Source organism: Rosa rugosa, chromosome 2 (assembly GCF_958449725.1).
Source record: "Rosa rugosa chromosome 2, drRosRugo1.1, whole genome shotgun sequence".
In the NCBI taxonomy this organism is placed as follows: Eukaryota; Viridiplantae; Streptophyta; class Magnoliopsida; order Rosales; family Rosaceae; genus Rosa; species Rosa rugosa.
In genome coordinates this window covers 5,465,542-5,483,896 of record NC_084821.1, presented here as the reverse complement: position 1 = coordinate 5,483,896, position 18,355 = coordinate 5,465,542, and the positions used below count along the sequence as shown (strand labels likewise).

The following is an 18,355-nucleotide window of genomic DNA, read 5'->3' as shown; positions in this document are numbered from 1 at the left end:
ATCAGTTACTGTGTTTGCTTTGGATGGCTCAGTTAGATTTACTTGCATGATAAATGACACTACTTGAAAAGCAGGCTGGGCATGTTTGGTGAGGATCAGAGTATAAGCACTATGCCAAAAAACCCTTCAGACGACAGAGCTCAGACGACAGACATGTTGGTTTCTGTCGTCTGATATATTTTAACGACAGACAGTGTAAAAACTGTCGTCTGAATATGCAACATACCATACAAAGATGGTCTTGAGAATTAAGTTTGTTTTCAAACAACAGTTATCTGTCGTCTAGTCAAAGGAGATAAATTGATTTCGTTTTGGGTCGTAGCTTTTTTTTTTTTTTTTGTATTCAGACGACAGATATATGTTGTGTCGTCAAATGAGTAAATTGGCTTTGGATTTTTTTTTCGTGTTTTTTTTTTTGGCACAACATGAAGGGATTTAGTTTTTTGTTTTTGGCAAATAAGGGATTTAGTTTGGAACACTTTATGACATTCTCTCCCCGACTTTACGAAAACTAAAACCTAAACCGCGGCTCAGCTGAAACCATTCCAACTTCAATTTCTTGCTCCGTCCATTCCAACTGATGAAAATCCAAATCGAAACACCCTAATCAGAACCCAGATCGAAACACCCTAATCAGAACCTCATACTCCGTCCATTCCCCATCTCTCTTCGACAGACGAAGAAATCCTCATTCCACATCTGGGTCTTTGTTTCAAACCTAAATCGCGAAATCATCCAAACCTCTTTGCAAATTTCATGGGTCTCAATCAGTAGCTCTTTATCTATCACTACTACAGTAGGTCGTCATCTTTTCCATAGTCTTCTTCCGCTGCTCTTAAGTGGATTTGCTATTTCCAAGCCTCTGAGTTATTGCCACTTTGAGTACGCAAAGTTCTGGTAAGGTACCGAGTTCCCAATTCTCTATTGTTTAAGTAATTGCTTTGAATCTCTTTCTGGGTTGTTTATCTCTTTATTCATGATTTGGGTTGGGTATTTTGATTTCGTGTTTACTCCATCTTCGTTTTAGGTTTTGTTATATTTCATTACTGTTCTTTTTGTTTGGGAATTGATATTGACTTTACAATTAATATCTAGAGATGACTTGATTGTTGAGAACTGGTGACCAAGCTTGGAAAAATGAAGTAGTTTGTGAGATCAATTTTGAACTTGCATCTTGGTAAGTCTTCTCTTTCGATTTTGCTTATTTGTGGAAGAACTATTATGTTTTTTGGTTTTGGTGGTTGGGTATGTCAATTGGGTTTCGATTTGGAATTGAAAAATCTTGGCAAAATCTCTTGTTTGATGATATATTGTATGTCAATCGATAGCCTTGAATGATTAATTGGTATTGTCTCTCAAATATCTCGATATGAATGGAGCTTACCTTTAATTTGCTCAGATGTTGATTGATTATTTTGATATATAATAAATACAACAACTATTCTTTACGGGCTCTGCTATACTTTGTATTGTGATTTTGCAGTGATCAAGATGATTGTGAGGTTGTGAGGAAAGTAGGGGGAGGAAAATACAACAAGGTCTTTGAAGGTATTAATCTCAATACCAATGAGCGATGCATAATCAAAATCCTCAAGCCTGTGAAGAAGAAGAAGGTAAAAGATTAGGGTTTTGGGGTCTAGTTCTTAATTGATTCAATTGCGAAAGTCGAGTCTTTATGGTCTATGAAGGTTGATCTTTGTGGGGGTGTTTATGCAGATTAAGAGGGAGATTAAGACATTTGAACACAGAGGCATGTTCTTGGAAGACATTTGTTTGGATTCTTGAAATGTGATCCCTTCTTTTGGATTTTTGTATTTAAAACTCTTCATAAGATAATTGCAACAACATTAGTCAACTCTTTTTTGTCTATATTTTAGATAATATACATTTATATTCTAGCTTATCATTGAATGAACCATTCTCGATCTGTAATTTGGATGAAATAAACATCCCGAGTTCTTGTATACTTGTAGGAGTTACCTGTTGCTTTTGTTACATTCAAGTCTCGGTTGGGTGCAGCATTAGTCTCCCAATCTCAGCAGCATACAGATCCACTTCTTTGGATAACTGACATGGCTCCAGAACCGAGGGATGTATCTTGGAGAAATCTGGTGATACCATACAGAGTTTTGCCACTTTGCAGGCTAGGTGTCATTGTTGCAGCCTCTCTTCTTACAATTTTCTTTGCAATCCCAGTCACTGCTGTCCAAGGTATAGCCAAGTTTGAGAAACTGAAAAAATGGTTTCCTCCAGCCATGGCTTTACAGTTGATGTAAGACTTATCTTGATTATAAAACTAGAACTTTGATACATCAAACTGTGACCTATTTAGTTAAGCTCACTTATGTCCTTAAACTTCTTGACCTACTGTGTTGTATATGTCCTTAGACTTCCCTATTTGAATGGAAGTAGATTCAACATCAGTGATGACACAATTAATGGTACCTGTATGTGTGCGTGTGTGTGCGCGCGTCATATGTGAGTAACCATGTACATAGGTGTATATATGTGGGTAAAGTTTTAATAATAAAGACAGAGATCAGCGGGTCCAAAGAACTAATAGTGTCATTAAAATCTTGACGGTGTTAAGTGATCAAATTAGAGCCATCCTAGTATATATATGAATCTCTATGTGATTCATCGATATTGATTGATCTCTTTTTTCGTATATCTCATTGCAGGGTGAGGGGTTCAATAATTATGGTGGTATATATGTCCAGAGGAATCCACGGCTGAAAGTCAAGGTGGTGGATGGGAGTAGCTTGGCTGTGGCCGTCATCCTTAACAGCATTCCGAAAGGGACAACCCAGGTTCTCCTTACAGGCAACCTCACAAAGGTTGCTTATGCCCTTGCCTTTTCTTTGTGCCAAAGAGATATCCAGGTATATGTCAATTACATATTCATGTATATGACTTCATATTTCTATTCCTATATGTTCATGACAGAAGCTATGCTCAAAAGGTAAGGAAAATTTGGCTCTCTATACCAGCTTTCTTATTGTTTCTATCTATCATATGCTATGGATATTTAACAACCATAACAAATTAATTGAAGAAATATATTTCTGTTTAACAATTTTTTAGGTAGAAAATAGGGATTTCTATTTTTCTAGGGTTTACGGTTTAGAGCTACACAGAAAACTTGTTCTCTTCAAATTACTTTTTTTGATACTTAATTTGCAGTGGAATTTCAATGCAGATTTGGTTGGTGGGAGATGGGTTGAGTAAAAAAGAACAGTTGAGTGCACCAAAAGGAACAAGTTTTGTTCCCTTCTCTCAATTTCCACCAAAACAGTTGCGCAGAGACTGCCTCTACCACTACACACCAGCAATGAAGATCCCCAAGTCTCTTGAGAATGTTTACTCTTGTGAGGTGGGTAATTAGTAACCAAAAAAGAATTTTCTATAATGTTTCTTCATCCATTATTAGTTTGTTATTTACTTAGTAGGTAATTGGTTAACTAAAGCTTATATATTGTGACAATCAGAACTGGTTGCCAAGGAGGGTGATGAGTGCGTCGCGTATAGCAGGAATAGTGCATGCATTGGAAGGTTGGAATGAGCACGAGTGTGGTCACACCATGTCCAGCATTGACAAAGTTTGGCAAGCAACTCTTCGACATGGCTTTCAGCCTCTAGTCTCCAAAGAGGCAAAGATTGATTAGTCACCTCTTCAAGAAAGCATTACCCAATTATGATTTATGTTCTGACTACGCCTTGTTTTTATTTTGATATTATTTGAGTTTATGTTCAGCTGTACTGTGCTTGGTAGTACATGATTTGCAGTGGATATGTTAGTGATTTCCAGTTATTTGATGAATATATGGTACCATTTTCTAAATGAATGGTATTGGTATATATTGTGGTTTATGTATATTTCCAGGTTCTGGTATGGCACATTGAAGCCAAATTCTGTGGTTTTAAACCAAATCACAAAATATAAAAATGTGGAACAATTGAACGTCCAACAACAGAATTCAAGCAAAATACTGTTGTCTGAAACAAGAAGATTCAACAGACAAAAATAAAATTCTATAGTCTTAGTCTCATTCCCACGACAGAATATTGTGATGTATGATACTTTCTCACAACATACGTAACAATGAAACATTAACTATCTCCATATTCAGACGACATATAAATGTCTTTTTAAACAACATCAAACAATAGAATGTTATTAAAGTCTGTTGCTAAAGTTAAACAACAACAACATTTGACTGTCGTCTGATATCATATTTAACCACATATACTACCATTTTATGCATATCTGAGCAACATTCAGACGACAGATATATTTTTGGTGACTGTCGTCTGAGTCACCTTCTGACGTCGGGCATTGACTGTCGTCTGAACACCAATCAGATATCAGCTTAATAGACGACAGATTTTCTTCATATCAGACGACAGTCAAAGTCTGTCGTCTGAAGGGTTTTTTGGCATAGTGAAGTAACACTGATTAGTTAACTACTTAAATAGTATCATCATTAATGATCAAGATAATGAGAAAGGAGAGCAGACAATTTTGAGAAAGGAGAACAGACAATTTCCTATACCTATTAAACAGAACAGAATCATTATAAGTCAATGGTAATTAACAAAGATATCAAATGTACCCAATATAAATTATTTAAGGGGCAAGATGTGCAGGGTTCTTCGTATCTCATCCTCCAGATCGAGGATATCTCTTTGTCTTTTGAACCATTAAGATCTCTCGCCCAACACCTATTATAGTATTGTAGACAATCAAGTAAACATCCGCCCCCTCAATGCGTTTAAAAGAAGCTAGTATGTAGATCTTTTTAAGAGAGGACATTTTTGTTGTTGTTGTTGTAAATATAGATCAGAACCATCAAGAATAATATCAATTACAGTAATATGGTATGAAAGAGTTACATGACTTACGCCGATTATCAACTGGTCCTCCTCGGCCTGAACGCCTGTTGTCAATAAGTTTCAACAAACTCCCATTGCCATTATCAGCAACAAGACCAAACAATTCGAGCTGCACTGGAGGGTTGCCAGTGCAATGCTCCTTAACTATTGCTTGGTAAATCTGGATCACATTCTCAGGATCAATTGCCTCCAAGGTTAGCAAACGAACCGTCCAACCACCAAACACCTGGTTATATGCCTTTACCACTCTTACAAATTGCAGTTGGGAATTCTAAAAGGACACAAGCCAGAACATTAGGGTTCGACATCAACTCATATACAAAACCTTTAGTGGCACAGGAATGTAAATGTGCATCTAATGCAGAAATCAATAATGGATCAAGTTCGAGCCGTGAATACATATAGACATTATTCGAGACACTACAATTATGTGATCAGTATCTTCATACCAATTGACAAATTACGCATGATAATTAAACATAACACATCTAAAGAGCTAGCTAATATAACATATAGAAGATTTATATATATAACAGCTCTTTATATAGGAGTACGTTGAGAAACTTATGATCAGTTCAGACCTTGTGCTTGTTGAACTCTTCCAAAGCGAAATGTGCATAAATCACAACTCTAATGCAATATCTGGATGAGGCAGCAATAGGACTTGCTCCGAGAAATAACATTTCTGGAATGTCCTGTTTCAAAGAAGAAAACTGGAAAGTAAAGAAGAAAATCTCTCCTTCAAACAGACCCAGTAAACAGTAAAAAAGAAAAGAAAAAAAGAGAACAATATTAAGGCATTGAGCTAGCTAGGTCAGTTCCGGCTTTCCGGCCGGTTTCACATACTTGGTGGTCAGGTTCCACTTTCTTAGGCCGCCTTTGAATGCACGGACGGTGTAACGCAGAAAGAAAATGAAGAGGGTGACGAGAGGAATAGCCCAAATTTAGATGAGGCATCGAAACTGGAAACACCTCCTGATCATGATTAAAATTTAGGGTTCTGATTTCGAAAGGCATGACCATGTTTGCTACGGATCTTCTAGTCCCAAAATTTCCAAGCATAGATCGAATAGCCGTTGCCATGCTGCCCTCCTACACTTTTTGTCAGTGCCTACTCGTGGAACTGACATAATATTAGAAGTATAGAACCATATGGATATAAACCCTAAACCCTAAAATCCAGACCAAACTAATAATTAAAAAACGAAATGGAATAATTTTTTTCGATTAAAATATATCTATACTATTATTAAGAGAAGAGGCTTTGTTAGCCAAAATCAAAATTTTTGACCGAAATGACCCTAAAACATTAAAATACTTTGAGAATTAATTAAATCACAAGGGCCATTATGACAATTGCAAATTATATTTTTATTAATAAAAATAAACAAAATAAATCCCACAAATTCCACTTTTCTCTCCCTCTATCCTCTCTATGCAATAACTGTTTTCATCCATTATTTTTTTTCTTTTTTTTTGAAAAGAAAAATACTTACACATGCAGAGCATGTGTAGAGAAATGCTAGTATCTATTAATAGAACTTACATGTTCAAGAACCACAAGTGACTTACGGTACCTCTTCTTTTCATGGATCATTCTTCATTATGTTCAATTGAGAAACTCAAAATGTGGTACAACTCAATCAGTTTGATGTTTTTCACTCAATATTATTTTAATATGGGAGCTTCTATTCATACCTCTTAAGTTGGTATTTGGATCTTCCCTTCTAAAATTTGCACAAAACTTCCAATCTTGCCCCTTTTTTGTATCCACAATTTTTTCGAATACGAATCTACTAGCTAGTAATATCTTTTTTTTTCGACACTTACAACTCAATTCATAGCCATGACTTAATACTATTCACCTTGTAAGCTTGGAATCCCTTGGATACTCTTATGAACCTCCTTCCATTTCTTAATAAATTGTACAATTTACAATACCACAGGAAGACTATTATCAAAATCAATTTCTCTGAACCCAATCAAGCTAGCAATATAGTCTACTGTAACAAAAAAAAAAAAACAAAAAGAGACCAAGATAACAATTGATGTCAATGCTATAAAGTGAAGCAACTATGCCAAACTAGGAAGAAACAAAAAGAATAGGCAATAGAAATTGTTTTTCGATCAATATTTTCTCGATTCTTCTTCTGATCTTCTCTATATTTTTAATTTGTCCTTTATTTCATTTTGCAATCTTTAACATTCTACCTTAATCAAAGTTGCCCGATAATCCTCATGTATGGCTGTAAGAGAATGAGGGAGGGGGAAGGAGGGAGAATTTTATTTATTTTTTTTATCTTTCATTTTGTTCATTTTTTTAGAAGGGCAAAGTTGGATTTAAAACTTTCAAAAATTGTTGAAGGTTCAAATACCATTTTAGGAGGTATGAATAGAACTTCCCTTTTAATATATTTTCTTCTAAAATAAATAAATAAATAAATAAAATTTACACTTTTTTTTATTAGAAATAGCATTTCATTGATAATACTGAGGAACAATACAAATAAAGGGCAAATTGTGGCTTCATTAAAAACCCTACTTCAACAAGAAGCAAGTAAAAACGAGTACCACGCCCCTAATCATCTAATCGACGATTCTTCTAGTACAACTTCATTGAGCCAAGGAGGCCCAATTTCTTTCCAGAACCGGATGTCTGATTCTCGTAATGCTTCAATTGATAAATAAATGACGTGGCATTTATCATATTATTCGAGATTCATAAAAATAAAAGTTTCTGCAATTGCCAAAATTTTTGGTCAAATTAGGGTTCAATTGGCAACTTAAACCTTGGCGGATTCCTCTGCTATTCTCTGTTCTAAATTTCAAGCTGTTCTACATTTCAAGGTAAGAAGAAAGCCATTCTTTTTTGGTGATTAACTAATTAAGTCTTTATTACTAATTCGGTGCTGCGCAATTTAGAGACTATGGCTCTTCGTTCTGTGCTTGGAAAGATGGCGAGTACTATGACTAGTAGTAAATGTATTCACAAAAATGGACGTCTAGTTTTGAGGATTGGGAGATTTGAAGCTATCAACCACAACCCCAATCACAGTAACAAAAATAAGGATGCGCCTTCGATGGATGATCGTCTTTCTTCTTATCTGTTTGAAATGGGGTGTTATGATGAAAATGGGGTTCGAATTCCAATGACTGTTAATAGGGTATATGATTTTGGACTCCCTGTTGTTACTTACTGAATGCTAATTTGTATCAATCTGCAGTATCCCTTGACTCTCTTATTATATGAACAGGGGATTGATTATCATATGGATTTAGGGGGAATAGGACCTGCCCGTTTTGCTGTGGAAGAGTTCAACAAGCGAAAGGTATACATGAACTCATAACATGCGCTAATTCACTAGTTAGCCCTTATGTGAAAGACTACATGATTTTACCTTCGAATTGTCACACATATCTGATTTTACCCTTAGCCGGCCTCAGTGTGAACTGTGAAGGCGACCGATCTTGCATCATTTTTGCTTGCCTACCAAAATATTGCATAACTTTTCTATAAGAGTCTTTGAAAAAGTTGCAATACTTTGGTGGCTTATGACCAAGTGTTGGTCATTGAAAATGCGCATGCAAATGCAATTCAGGTACTATGTTTGTTGAATTCGGATGAATTTTCAGTTTTACAAAAGAGAAAATAGGATTTAAAATTTCGAAATACTTGGGAGGTGTATATGTTTGTGCAAACAGACTTCCATATCCCCTATAGTCTTGGATGTATATTATACTTGTCAAAGTTTCAGATTGCTAATGCAATGCATGCTTTTTACTGTACATCTCTTTCTTACTAAGTGGTTATGGGCGTGAAACAAAGCATAAATATCGTTTACATCTATCTAATTATCTGATTAAGTGCTTGGTTTGGGTTGATAATCCTCTTCTAGAAAACCCAACTGCAACTTGTGAGAGTGCAGAGAACCTGGATGAAGCCGCTGTATCATCATAGATGTATGTATGAACTAATATTGGATGCAGTTGATGCCGCTGGTGTGGTGAACTTTTATCTAGCATATGTTGAGATAGATGATATAAATGAGGGCATGTGGTTGGAAGAATTCAATATTTTCCGTGATAATGGATACCCTGCAAGACTATATCATCACCTAGGTAATTAATTAATTATTCATATTGTACGTGGCATGCATTTTGCTTTGGTTGCATAATATTTATAGTTATTGATCAATGTATTTTGCTTGAAACAGACAACTTCTTTGTTGAATGATTTTTGATTCAGAGGGGTGGTAATCATTTGGTATGCATTGCAACTATAACAGAGGTGTGAGGTGAAGGAGCTGCAGTACTGTCAGTCATTGGGTTTCCTTAGCGGTTCAGGATACCATTTTGGAGATGATCAACCCTTCGATTAATAGGAAAATTCTAGTAGCTTTGATCTTAGAAACATAGAAGAGAACAGAGCATTTTGTTTTGTTGTGTTTAAGCTACATGCATGACAATATTTTGTTTGGCAATGCGTAAACCCATGTAAGGCTTCTACTAGGACGAGAAGAAATGTTGAACGCTATGGAAGAATGTACATCGATTTTTCTCAGATTTTGTACGCAGTTTCTCTTAAGCAAGCAAGCAATCATCATCATTCAGTTACTCCAGATATGGAGAAGCATTGTAGGGAATGAGGCTAAGGTCTATATTTTGAAACCATGATGGGAAATTCAGTGATCATTATTTTTATGTATGACATTCTTTTGTTTTGCATTCCTACAACTTCGTTTGTGAACCAAATCAACCAATGTAAGGTTTCTAGTAGGGCTCGAGGAGAATTCGAATGCTCTGGAGGGATGTAAATCGTGTTTGGGTTTCCAAATTGAAGCGGAATGTCATATTTTTTTCGGACTTTCTACAAAGTTTCTTTCACATTTGCTATAAAGCAAGCCACCAATCATCATCGTTCAATTACTGCAGTTGGAGAAGCATTGTAGGAACTAGGCAAGGCTCAACATTCTACTTCTGACGCCGTGATGGAAAATTCAATGATTACTAGTAACATGTCCGATCTGGAGGCAGTCTAGAGCTCTGTGATGGATGGTGAAAGACACAAGAATTCCATAGTAGTACTATGATAGTGGGGTGCCAAAGAAACTAGGAATCAGAAGCTACTTCAGCATTTGTAAGTCTCAATAGCTCAGGTAGTTGCCTGTTGCCCTTTCCATAAATAGAACTTGACAACTTGTTACTTCTCGACTATAGTCAGTTTGCACAAATCCGATATACACATCACAATATTTCTATGACATTAACCTAAACAGTAGCTTCAATTGGTTCACTGGCTCAAAAACACTTCAAAACAGTGTCTGAAAATCTGCCACAATAACACATTCTCATACCTAGAAGCTATTATGTTAGAAATAATAACAAAACATCCGATTTTAAAAAAATTGAACATTAGAATCCCCGTCCCCATTACCCAATTAGCCCCCAATTTCTCCCTCATTAGGGTCGAATACCCCGATGGGTACCCTACCTGCTGGAGCCCTATTCACGCCGTGAACAATTATTGTGTCAAAAGTGATGATATAATATCCGAAACGATTACAAAGCCCACATTGGAAAAGAAATAAACGGCCCAAACCCACGACCCGACTCCGGACCCATCCGGGACTCTCCGTCTTCTTCACCAAAACCCCTCTGCTGAAGTAACTAGAGTCTTCCCCAAGCTCTCTCTACTCTCTAGGGTTTATCTTCTCCTCCTAAAACCCTCCCCAATTTCCAACACAATGCGCCGAAACGACGACGTTCGCTTCATTTCCTTCCCTTCTCTCAAACTCCCCCACTCTCCTCCTCCGCCGCGATTCGACCTCCGCTCCCTCTTCTCCAACAACTCGCTGAGTCAACTCATCGACTCGATCAAGGCTCGCTCGCAACGGCCCCAGACCCGGTCCGCCGACTCGAATCGGCCGGTTCTGTGCTCGGCGACGCTGTCCCTGACTCGGTCCGGCGACTCGGCCGAGTCCAAGTCCGACCGGAGCTGGCTGGTCAGGAAGTCGCCGCTTCTGTGCTCGGCTTCGTTGTCGCTGAGTCGGTCCGACGAGTCGACTCGGTCTGGATCGGAGGAGAGGGTTCTGATAAGCGAGGTGCTGATAAGGAACAAGGACGGCGAGGAGTTGGAGAGGAAGGACCTGGAATTGGAGGCCTTGGGGGCACTCAAGGCTTGCCGAGCAAACTCGGCACTCACTGTGCGTGAGGTCCAGGAAGACGTGCATAGGATCATTGATAGTGGCTATTTCTGCCAATGTATGCCTGTGGCCATTGATACAAGGGATGGTATCAGATTGATCTTTCAGGTAGTTGCATTATACATTGTTTGTCGAAATTGAATTCGAGAAAGTAATGGTTTTGTGAACTAAAGCATTAGTGTATATTGTTCATATTAGTGTAGGTGTAGAGCATAAAGATGGTGAAAGTTGCGATTTTTGTGAACCAAGCATTAGTTTTTATGGTTGATGTTACTGTATACAATTGTACATAATGGTGAGGTTTGTGTAGGTGTAGTGTGTTATTGTCGAAATTGAATTGAGTGGTTTGTTTTTACCTTGTTTATTGGTTTAAGTGAAGGCAGAGAGCATAAAGAAAGTGAAAGCAGTGACTTTGTAAACCAAGAATTAACTTTTATTGTAATAAACATGAGTACAATTGTGCATTTGGGTGAGGTTTGCATAGCTTTAATGTAGCCTTATGCTAGTAATCAAGGATTGTTGAACACTTTGGATTGCATATACTTTGTTTCGAAATTGAGTTCTTTGTTTTTTCCTTCTTTTTATTTTTTTCCAGATGATTTTTAATGGAGGGAAAGAGCTTAAAGAATGTGAAAGTAATGGTTTTGTGAACCAAGTATTAGTTTTTATTGTTCATAAAATGGTGCATTTGGGTGAGGTTAGGCGTAGCTATATTGCGGCCATGTGCTAGTAATCGAGGATTGTTGAAGATTGTGGGTTTATGTGTTTCCCATACTAGCTCTTAACTTTTCTTTAATCCATGTCTTTAAATCTGAAATGAGAGATTTAGCCAGAAGCAAAAAGCTGAAAATAAGTGTGAGCAAACCTTTTTAACATTTTCTGTGATTGTTTCATTGGTGACGCAAACTCATGCCATAATCATGTCTTTTTTTTTTTTTCCAATTGATGGTACAATGAGAATAATATGTAATCTTTTTCTTTTAATGCTGCAAGGTAAAACCGAACCAGGAATTCCAAGGGCTAGTATGTGAAGGGGCAAATGTTCTTCCTGCCAAGTTTCTTAAGGATGCATTTTATGATGGATATGGTAGGTTTTTCTTCGATATCTTATATACCAATCCACGGCTGCATGTGTGGGAGTTCAGACGCCTTGCATGAAAGATCTTTTTTTTTTTCTAGTGTCACTTTTCAAAATGTGAGGAAGCCTATATTTATTTTAGATTTTGGTGTCAAGTTGTGCAGGAAAAGTTATTAATCTTAAGCGTTTGAATGAAGTAATCACTTCCATCAATGATTGGTACATGGATCGGGGACTTTTTGCCATGGTTCGTTTCTCATCCCTATAAATATTTGACTTTTTATTTTACATTCTTAACATTTAGACAGAAGAAGTTAATGTTTTATGTGTTGTAGATTGTCGAATTATTTCTCAGACTTGAACACTTTCTTTGTTATCAATGATTTACGTAATAGTAGACAATTTTTTCCTCAACTACTTTATAGGTTTCAGCTGTTGAGGTTCTATCAGGAGGTATTCTTAAGTTACAAGTTTCAGAAACTGAAGTCAATAACATCGCCATACGGTTCCTTGACAGGAAGACGTAAGATTCTGCTTACTTGAGTTCAGATTTACAGATGTTGCGTCATTAGATATACTCAAAATTTAAAATATATGGAAAAGGTGCAGTGACAAGATTTCTTGACTAATGCTTTATGGCTCTTCTTAGGGGTGAGCCAACTATCGGGAAGACAAAGCCAGAGACCATACTTCGCCAACTCACAACTAAAAAAGGACAGGTACTTTACTGGAACTTTTTTTTTTTTGTGGGTATCTTGAACAATAATTTTTCAGTGCTAGTTGGGAACGGTGGTTTTGCTTTAAGGCATTGCCCTGATTGTCTAGTTATGCTGGCTTTTCTGATAATCTTATTTCTTTTCATTAATTTTTTTCCATGCAAGGGAAGAAATACTTTCTTCTTTGTTAATTTCATTTTTAGCATGTAAAATTAGTAAATGGAGAGAGAGAAAGTGGTAGATAGAAATAACAGTTAATTACTATAGTTTCCTTGTTTTTAAAACCTTTAACTAAAGTTTTGTAGTGTAAAGAGGGAATGGTTGACCTCTTTTACACTTTTGATCAAGAAAAGCTCCACTTTATAGATTTCAAATCAGATGGATTGTGTACCTTTTCGTTTTCTGGGTTGGCAACTGGAGTCTAGTGATTTTTCTCTTTTAGTCATCAAGTATTTGTGCATAGATGGTTCTTCATTAAAGTCATGCACTAAATCTAGTGTTGACATGTCCACTTTTAAAGGGTTGCAACTTGGGGTGATGCCTATGTAGGTCTACAGTATGCTTCAAGGAAAGAGAGATGTGGAAACGGTATTGACTATGGGGCTTATGGAAGATGTTAGCATTATTCCCCAACCAGCAGGTGGTATATAAGTAATTCAATTGATATAATTTTGTTTATGTTTTGATGATTGCTACATGGATCATTTATATGGTTGAATTTGTTTTCTAATATTATTGCAAAATTGTAGACAGTGGTAAGGTTGATATTACAATGAACGTCGTTGAGCGGCCAAGTGGAGGTTTTTCTGCTGGTGGTGGTATATCAAGTGGGTAAGTCAAATGAGTGAAGCACACAAATTGTTTCTTATGTCAAAATTGAGTTTAAATTTTAGATTTGTGGTGTTAAATCCTAACTTTTATTCTTTTCTTTTTAGAATAACAAGTGGCCCTCTGTCAGGACTCATTGGAAGGTAATAATACTGTACATTATTGTCTAGTGTCTTATGCTTTATTCTTTTTGTTTCCAAGCTTTTCCTGTTTCATCTTAATTGCATTTTTTTTTTCTGTGGTGCAAAACTTTAGGTTGGTTAGTCTCCCATGACTTACAACCGAAATGGCTACTACTTTATTTATTTTGAACTGAAATATGCTTTTATATTCACATCATTTGCTTCAGTTTTTATCCTTTTGTTGAAAAAGTACAAACAGAGGCAAGGGCCTAGTGTCTGAAACCTCAAATGGTAGAGCAGACCTGATAGGTGGATTGGACTTTTAGACTGATACCTGAACAACTGAACATGGTACCTGTACTAGATTCTTGGACATGAGAGCTGATTAATGTTGGTTAGTATAGGTAACCCTTTTGAAGTTGATAGTAAGTAAAGTTCAGCATGCTTTGGACTGTTAAATGAAAAAAACATATGACTAGGGTGTCAAATGCACTGACTGTTGTGCTGACAATTGTGCTGCTACACTGGTAACATTTGTATTACTTTTGGATAAAAAATGTTTGCTCCAAGCCTTTTTAGGTATGTGCACATATACATACAATATACAAGTGTGCTTACATTCAAATTATGTTAAGAGTGGTTTGTTAACTTGTGTGTGCGTGTCATCTAATGTTGCTCCAAGTTCTTAAGGTTTCATTGTTGCACTTTCCATGTAATCTTTGTTTGCATTGCAGCTTTGCCTATTCTCATAGAAATCTCTTTGGAAGAAACCAAAAGCTGCATGTTTCTTTAGAGAGGGGCCAGATAGACTCTTTATTTCGTATAAACTACTCAGATCCATGGATTTCAGGGGATGATATGAGGACGTCCCGGACAATAATGGTTCAGGTAGTTTAATGCATTCTGTTTCTAGTGCTATGTTTTCTGACTTTTCTTACTATTCTAAATATCTTTATGAGATGATTGATCGATTCTTCTTCCATTAGAATTCAAGGACCCCTGGCACACTTATCCATGGTAACCAACTTGATGGTAGCAACTTGACCATTGGTCGCATCTCGGCTGGTATTGATTACAGCCGTCCAATTAGGCCAAAGTGGAGCGGAACGGCTGGGCTTACCTTTCAGGTACTTATGCTTATATGTGGTTAGCATTTCTGTTTGCTTTTATAAGCTTTAACATTGGACCACTTGTAGTTGTTGTAGCTTGTGAGGTACATTATAAGATAAGAAGCTTTATGTTGACTTATTAGTTTATTGTATCTCATTTATACTATTAACTCCATACTATGGATAACTGTTGCAGCATGCTGGTGCTCGTGATGAAAAAGGAAGTCCTATTATCAAGGATTTCTTCAGCAGTCCCCTAACTGCAAGGTACTTGAGTCTGAATCAAACTACACCCGACTTTTATCAGTTTAGTTTCATGTCTTAGTTTAGATTTCTTATGATACACGCTTATAAGTTTCTTCTTCTCTCACCATTGTTTTGTTGTTGTTTTGTAGTGGTAATAGCTATGATGATATGCTGCTTGCTAAACTTGAGACTGTCTACACAGGTTCTGGTGACAGTGGGTCTTCAATGGTTAGTCTTCCGTTGTGTTTCTACAGTTATGGCTCTCTCACTGTATATTTGATGCCTAACTTTTTGGTCTTCTGCAGTTGAAATTCAACATGGAACAAGGACTTCCAGTTTTGCCTGATTGGTTGTTTTTCAACAGAATGAACGCTCGTGCCAGGAAAGATCTAGAAATTGGCCCTACTCACCTTCTTTTTAGGTATGGCAGCTGAAAAAGATACAAGAGGAAGTTCAGTAAATTGGAAAATTTTGTAACATGATGCTATCCTCCTCTCCTCTCTTCTCTCTCACTTTTCATGTCTTTTGAAGTAAAGTAAATGATCCTCTTTTCTGGTGTTTTCTTTTGCTTTGCATTACTAGCGTATCTGGTGGCCATGTGGTTGGTAACTTCCCACCACATGAAGCATTTGTCATTGGTGGAACAAATAGTGTAAGAGGTTATGAAGAGGGTGCTGTGGGTTCTGGTAGATCATATGCAGTTGGCTCTGGAGAAATTTCTTTCCCCCTGGTATGTGGTGACAATGTTAATTTTTTTGTTCTTTCTTTTTTCTGTTTATTAGCATGCATTCATAAGATTCAGTACTCTGTGATCATGTACAAATTTTTCCTGATCTCTTTTGTACAATATCAACTTGTACAAAATGTTGATACATTGATCCATCAATATGTCCTGTCCTATTGTTGCAGTTGGGGCCAGTTGGGGGAGTTATTTTTGCTGACTATGGCACAGATCTTGCATCAGGTCCAACCGTTCCTGGTAGGTCTCTCTATAGTTTGGTTCACTCCGTTCTTGCTTTTGAATTCTCGTGTAGCCTTTTTTTTTTTTTTTTCTTTCTGGGTGGGGTGTGATGGACTCATGGCGTTGCAAAAGGTGCAGTTGCAAAGTTATTCTCCTATATTAGGTTTTAACATGTTAAAGGTTTGGCACTTTTCTTCATTTGCTTAGAAAGCTCAATGTCACCCGAGCCATGGCTAAGAGTGAAGGTTTGGCATTTGATGTAATACTTGAGGATGGGTTGGGCTTTGGTTCTTTGAAACCATACCCTTTTAATTTTTGGTCTGACAAAATCCTTGGAATTGTAAAGAACTAGTATTCCGAAATTCTCTGAATATAGGACTTTAATAATGCCCTTGAAGGTTTTTAATTTTGAATTCTATGTTGATAGGTGATCCTGCGGGAGCAAGGCTGAAGCCTGGAAGTGGGTATGGATATGGGTTGGGCATCAGATTGGACTCACCTTTGGGACCGCTTCGTCTTGAATATGCATTTAACGATAAGGGTACACCGAGATTTCACTTTGGGGTCGGACACCGGAACTAGATCCTTGTATGTTTTTTTCTTTCATTTTTGGTCATGTTGTACATGCCTTGCAATTGATAGGAAAGGCTTTCACCCCTTCAAACTATTGATTCATCAGATTGCCTTCATCTTATCCTCCATCAATGGGTAGAAATAGTCACAAACTCGCATATTCCTTTCGAATTATCTAGCTGAGACTCTTGAGTCGCTTGTAAATTATTTCCAGTCTCATTCATTCTCGTACAGAGAGAGGCCAGTTTTCAGTTACTGGTGATACTATTCTCAAATTATGTGGCAGGTATTTGGACTGCCACATCTTAGCAGAGTTTGGTGTATGGACCTATCCTGCATTCACTCTGCTAAGCTCATTAGTTAGAGGGTTTAGCTGTGGTATTAGTATAAAAGCATGTTATCCTCTTTGATAAGCAAGCTAGCCTTGTATGATTACCAGAGAATCAAGAAGAAAAGTAGTTCTTCGTTTTCTTCTACAATTTCCTTTGCTTCCAGTTTTCTTCAAGTCCAGTATCAAAAATCTAGCACTTACCACTCGCAAGATCACAATAGGCAAGAAGAACAAAGAAGATAATTTCCCTTATCAAAATGGTCTCCATGTCTTATCGAAGAAGTATCGAACAATGTCTCCGATTCTTACTAGGATTTGGGTTTGTTATATAGATAACAACTAGCTCAGGCTTGCAATTTGAAGTAAAACTAGGATTTGGGTTTCTTCTCTATATAACAACGCTTACGCTTGCAATTTGAAGTAAAATCCTTGCCCGGAATCTCTTCTCTCTGGGGTTTATCCGGCCAACACTTGTTTCAATGAGTATAAGCGGTGGCATATATGAGTACAAGTTGGATTCTTCCTTAACGTTATCAAAGCAATCAAACTGAGCGATCTTTTATCTTCGGACACCAACACCAACTCATTAAGCCAAGTGGCTTATGCTTCTAGCGATGATAATGTCCCAAGGGCAGGACAAGTTGAGGGCTTTTCCACACCCGAAGAAAAAACAGAAAAATACATAGTAGCACCAGCCAGTGAGTTGGAAGAAACCAAAATTAGTGGAGTTGGACGGCAAACTCTACGCAATCAGCCGTGCCCAGTAGATAAATCAATGAGCTTTTCTTTCGAGGTATTCGACCGGAAAGAGAGAGACTGGTCTCTCTGCCGGAGCCTCCATCTACATTCAGAGCTCCAGACTACTTGTATGGCGTAGTTGTCAAAAAAAAAAAAGACTACTTGTATGGCGAGTCATAACGCCGGTTTAACTTTATTGCCGAGCAGCACTTTCCTCATTTAATTGTGCGCACAAACCTCTTTTTATCCGCCACGATATCACGTTACCTTACAACGTGGCTAACCCTAACAACAAAAAGTGGAAGAAACGTACATAGCAGGCCTCTTCTTTTCGCAATGTTTGCAACTGTCCTTGTACTTTGTTCCAGCACACTGCTTCTATAGGCGTCGACGGCGGCGAGGGTGATTCGTAATTTTCCGCCACGATGATATTGAAACAGATCGTGCCCGTATAGGTCTACCTCATGTCGCAGGACGGTTATTATTCTCTGAAACGCATCCAACCTCTGGAGCTAACCATGGATAACGAAATGTTGCCTCCTCATAGAGGAGGACAG

At 37.4% G+C, this 18,355-nt stretch overlaps 1 protein-coding gene and 2 long non-coding RNA genes across 5 annotated transcripts; all 3 read left to right on the top strand.

Annotated features, from left to right (window-relative positions):
* The first annotated feature begins 479 nt into the window (after positions 1-479).
* LOC133728122 (uncharacterized) lies at positions 480-2,317 on the top strand. Of its 3 annotated transcripts, XR_009855632.1 has the most exons (5): positions 480-897; positions 1,096-1,177; positions 1,484-1,613; positions 1,717-1,788; positions 1,974-2,317. It is a non-coding gene; the product is annotated as an uncharacterized LOC133728122 (long non-coding RNA). The 3 variants fall into 3 exon arrangements; XR_009855630.1 differs by lacking the exon at positions 1,974-2,317 and having other exon boundaries at positions 1,717-1,964; XR_009855631.1 differs by lacking the exon at positions 1,974-2,317 and having other exon boundaries at positions 480-902; positions 1,717-1,964.
* Positions 2,318-2,935: 618 nt separating this feature from the next.
* On the top strand, positions 2,936-3,825 carry LOC133728182 (uncharacterized). The gene is made up of 3 exons (XR_009855664.1): positions 2,936-2,962; positions 3,200-3,373; positions 3,489-3,825. It is a non-coding gene; the product is annotated as an uncharacterized LOC133728182 (long non-coding RNA).
* A 6,717-nt stretch (positions 3,826-10,542) lies between these two features.
* LOC133732553 (outer envelope protein 80, chloroplastic) lies at positions 10,543-16,933 on the top strand. The gene is made up of 16 exons (XM_062160133.1): positions 10,543-11,204; positions 12,090-12,183; positions 12,339-12,421; positions 12,600-12,697; positions 12,824-12,893; positions 13,440-13,530; positions 13,640-13,721; positions 13,826-13,861; positions 14,575-14,728; positions 14,827-14,967; positions 15,146-15,216; positions 15,345-15,423; positions 15,501-15,616; positions 15,778-15,925; positions 16,105-16,174; positions 16,584-16,933. Exons 1-16 carry the CDS (start codon positions 10,638-10,640, stop codon positions 16,736-16,738), a joined length of 2,055 nt encoding a protein of 684 aa, XP_062016117.1. The 5' UTR covers positions 10,543-10,637; the 3' UTR covers positions 16,739-16,933.
* Positions 16,934-18,355: the final 1,422 nt, after the last annotated feature.

Excerpts from the sequence above, each read along its gene's own strand:
- LOC133732553 (XM_062160133.1), top strand. The coding sequence starts at position 10,638 with ATGCGCCGAAACGACGACGTTCGCTTCATTTCCTTCCCTTCTCTCAAA. Across the intron at positions 12,184-12,338 it reads TGCATTTTATGATGGATATG|GAAAAGTTATTAATCTTAAG; the intron begins GTAGGTTTTTCT and ends CAAGTTGTGCAG. Across the intron at positions 13,722-13,825 it reads GGTGGTGGTATATCAAGTGG|AATAACAAGTGGCCCTCTGT; the intron begins GTAAGTCAAATG and ends TTTTCTTTTTAG.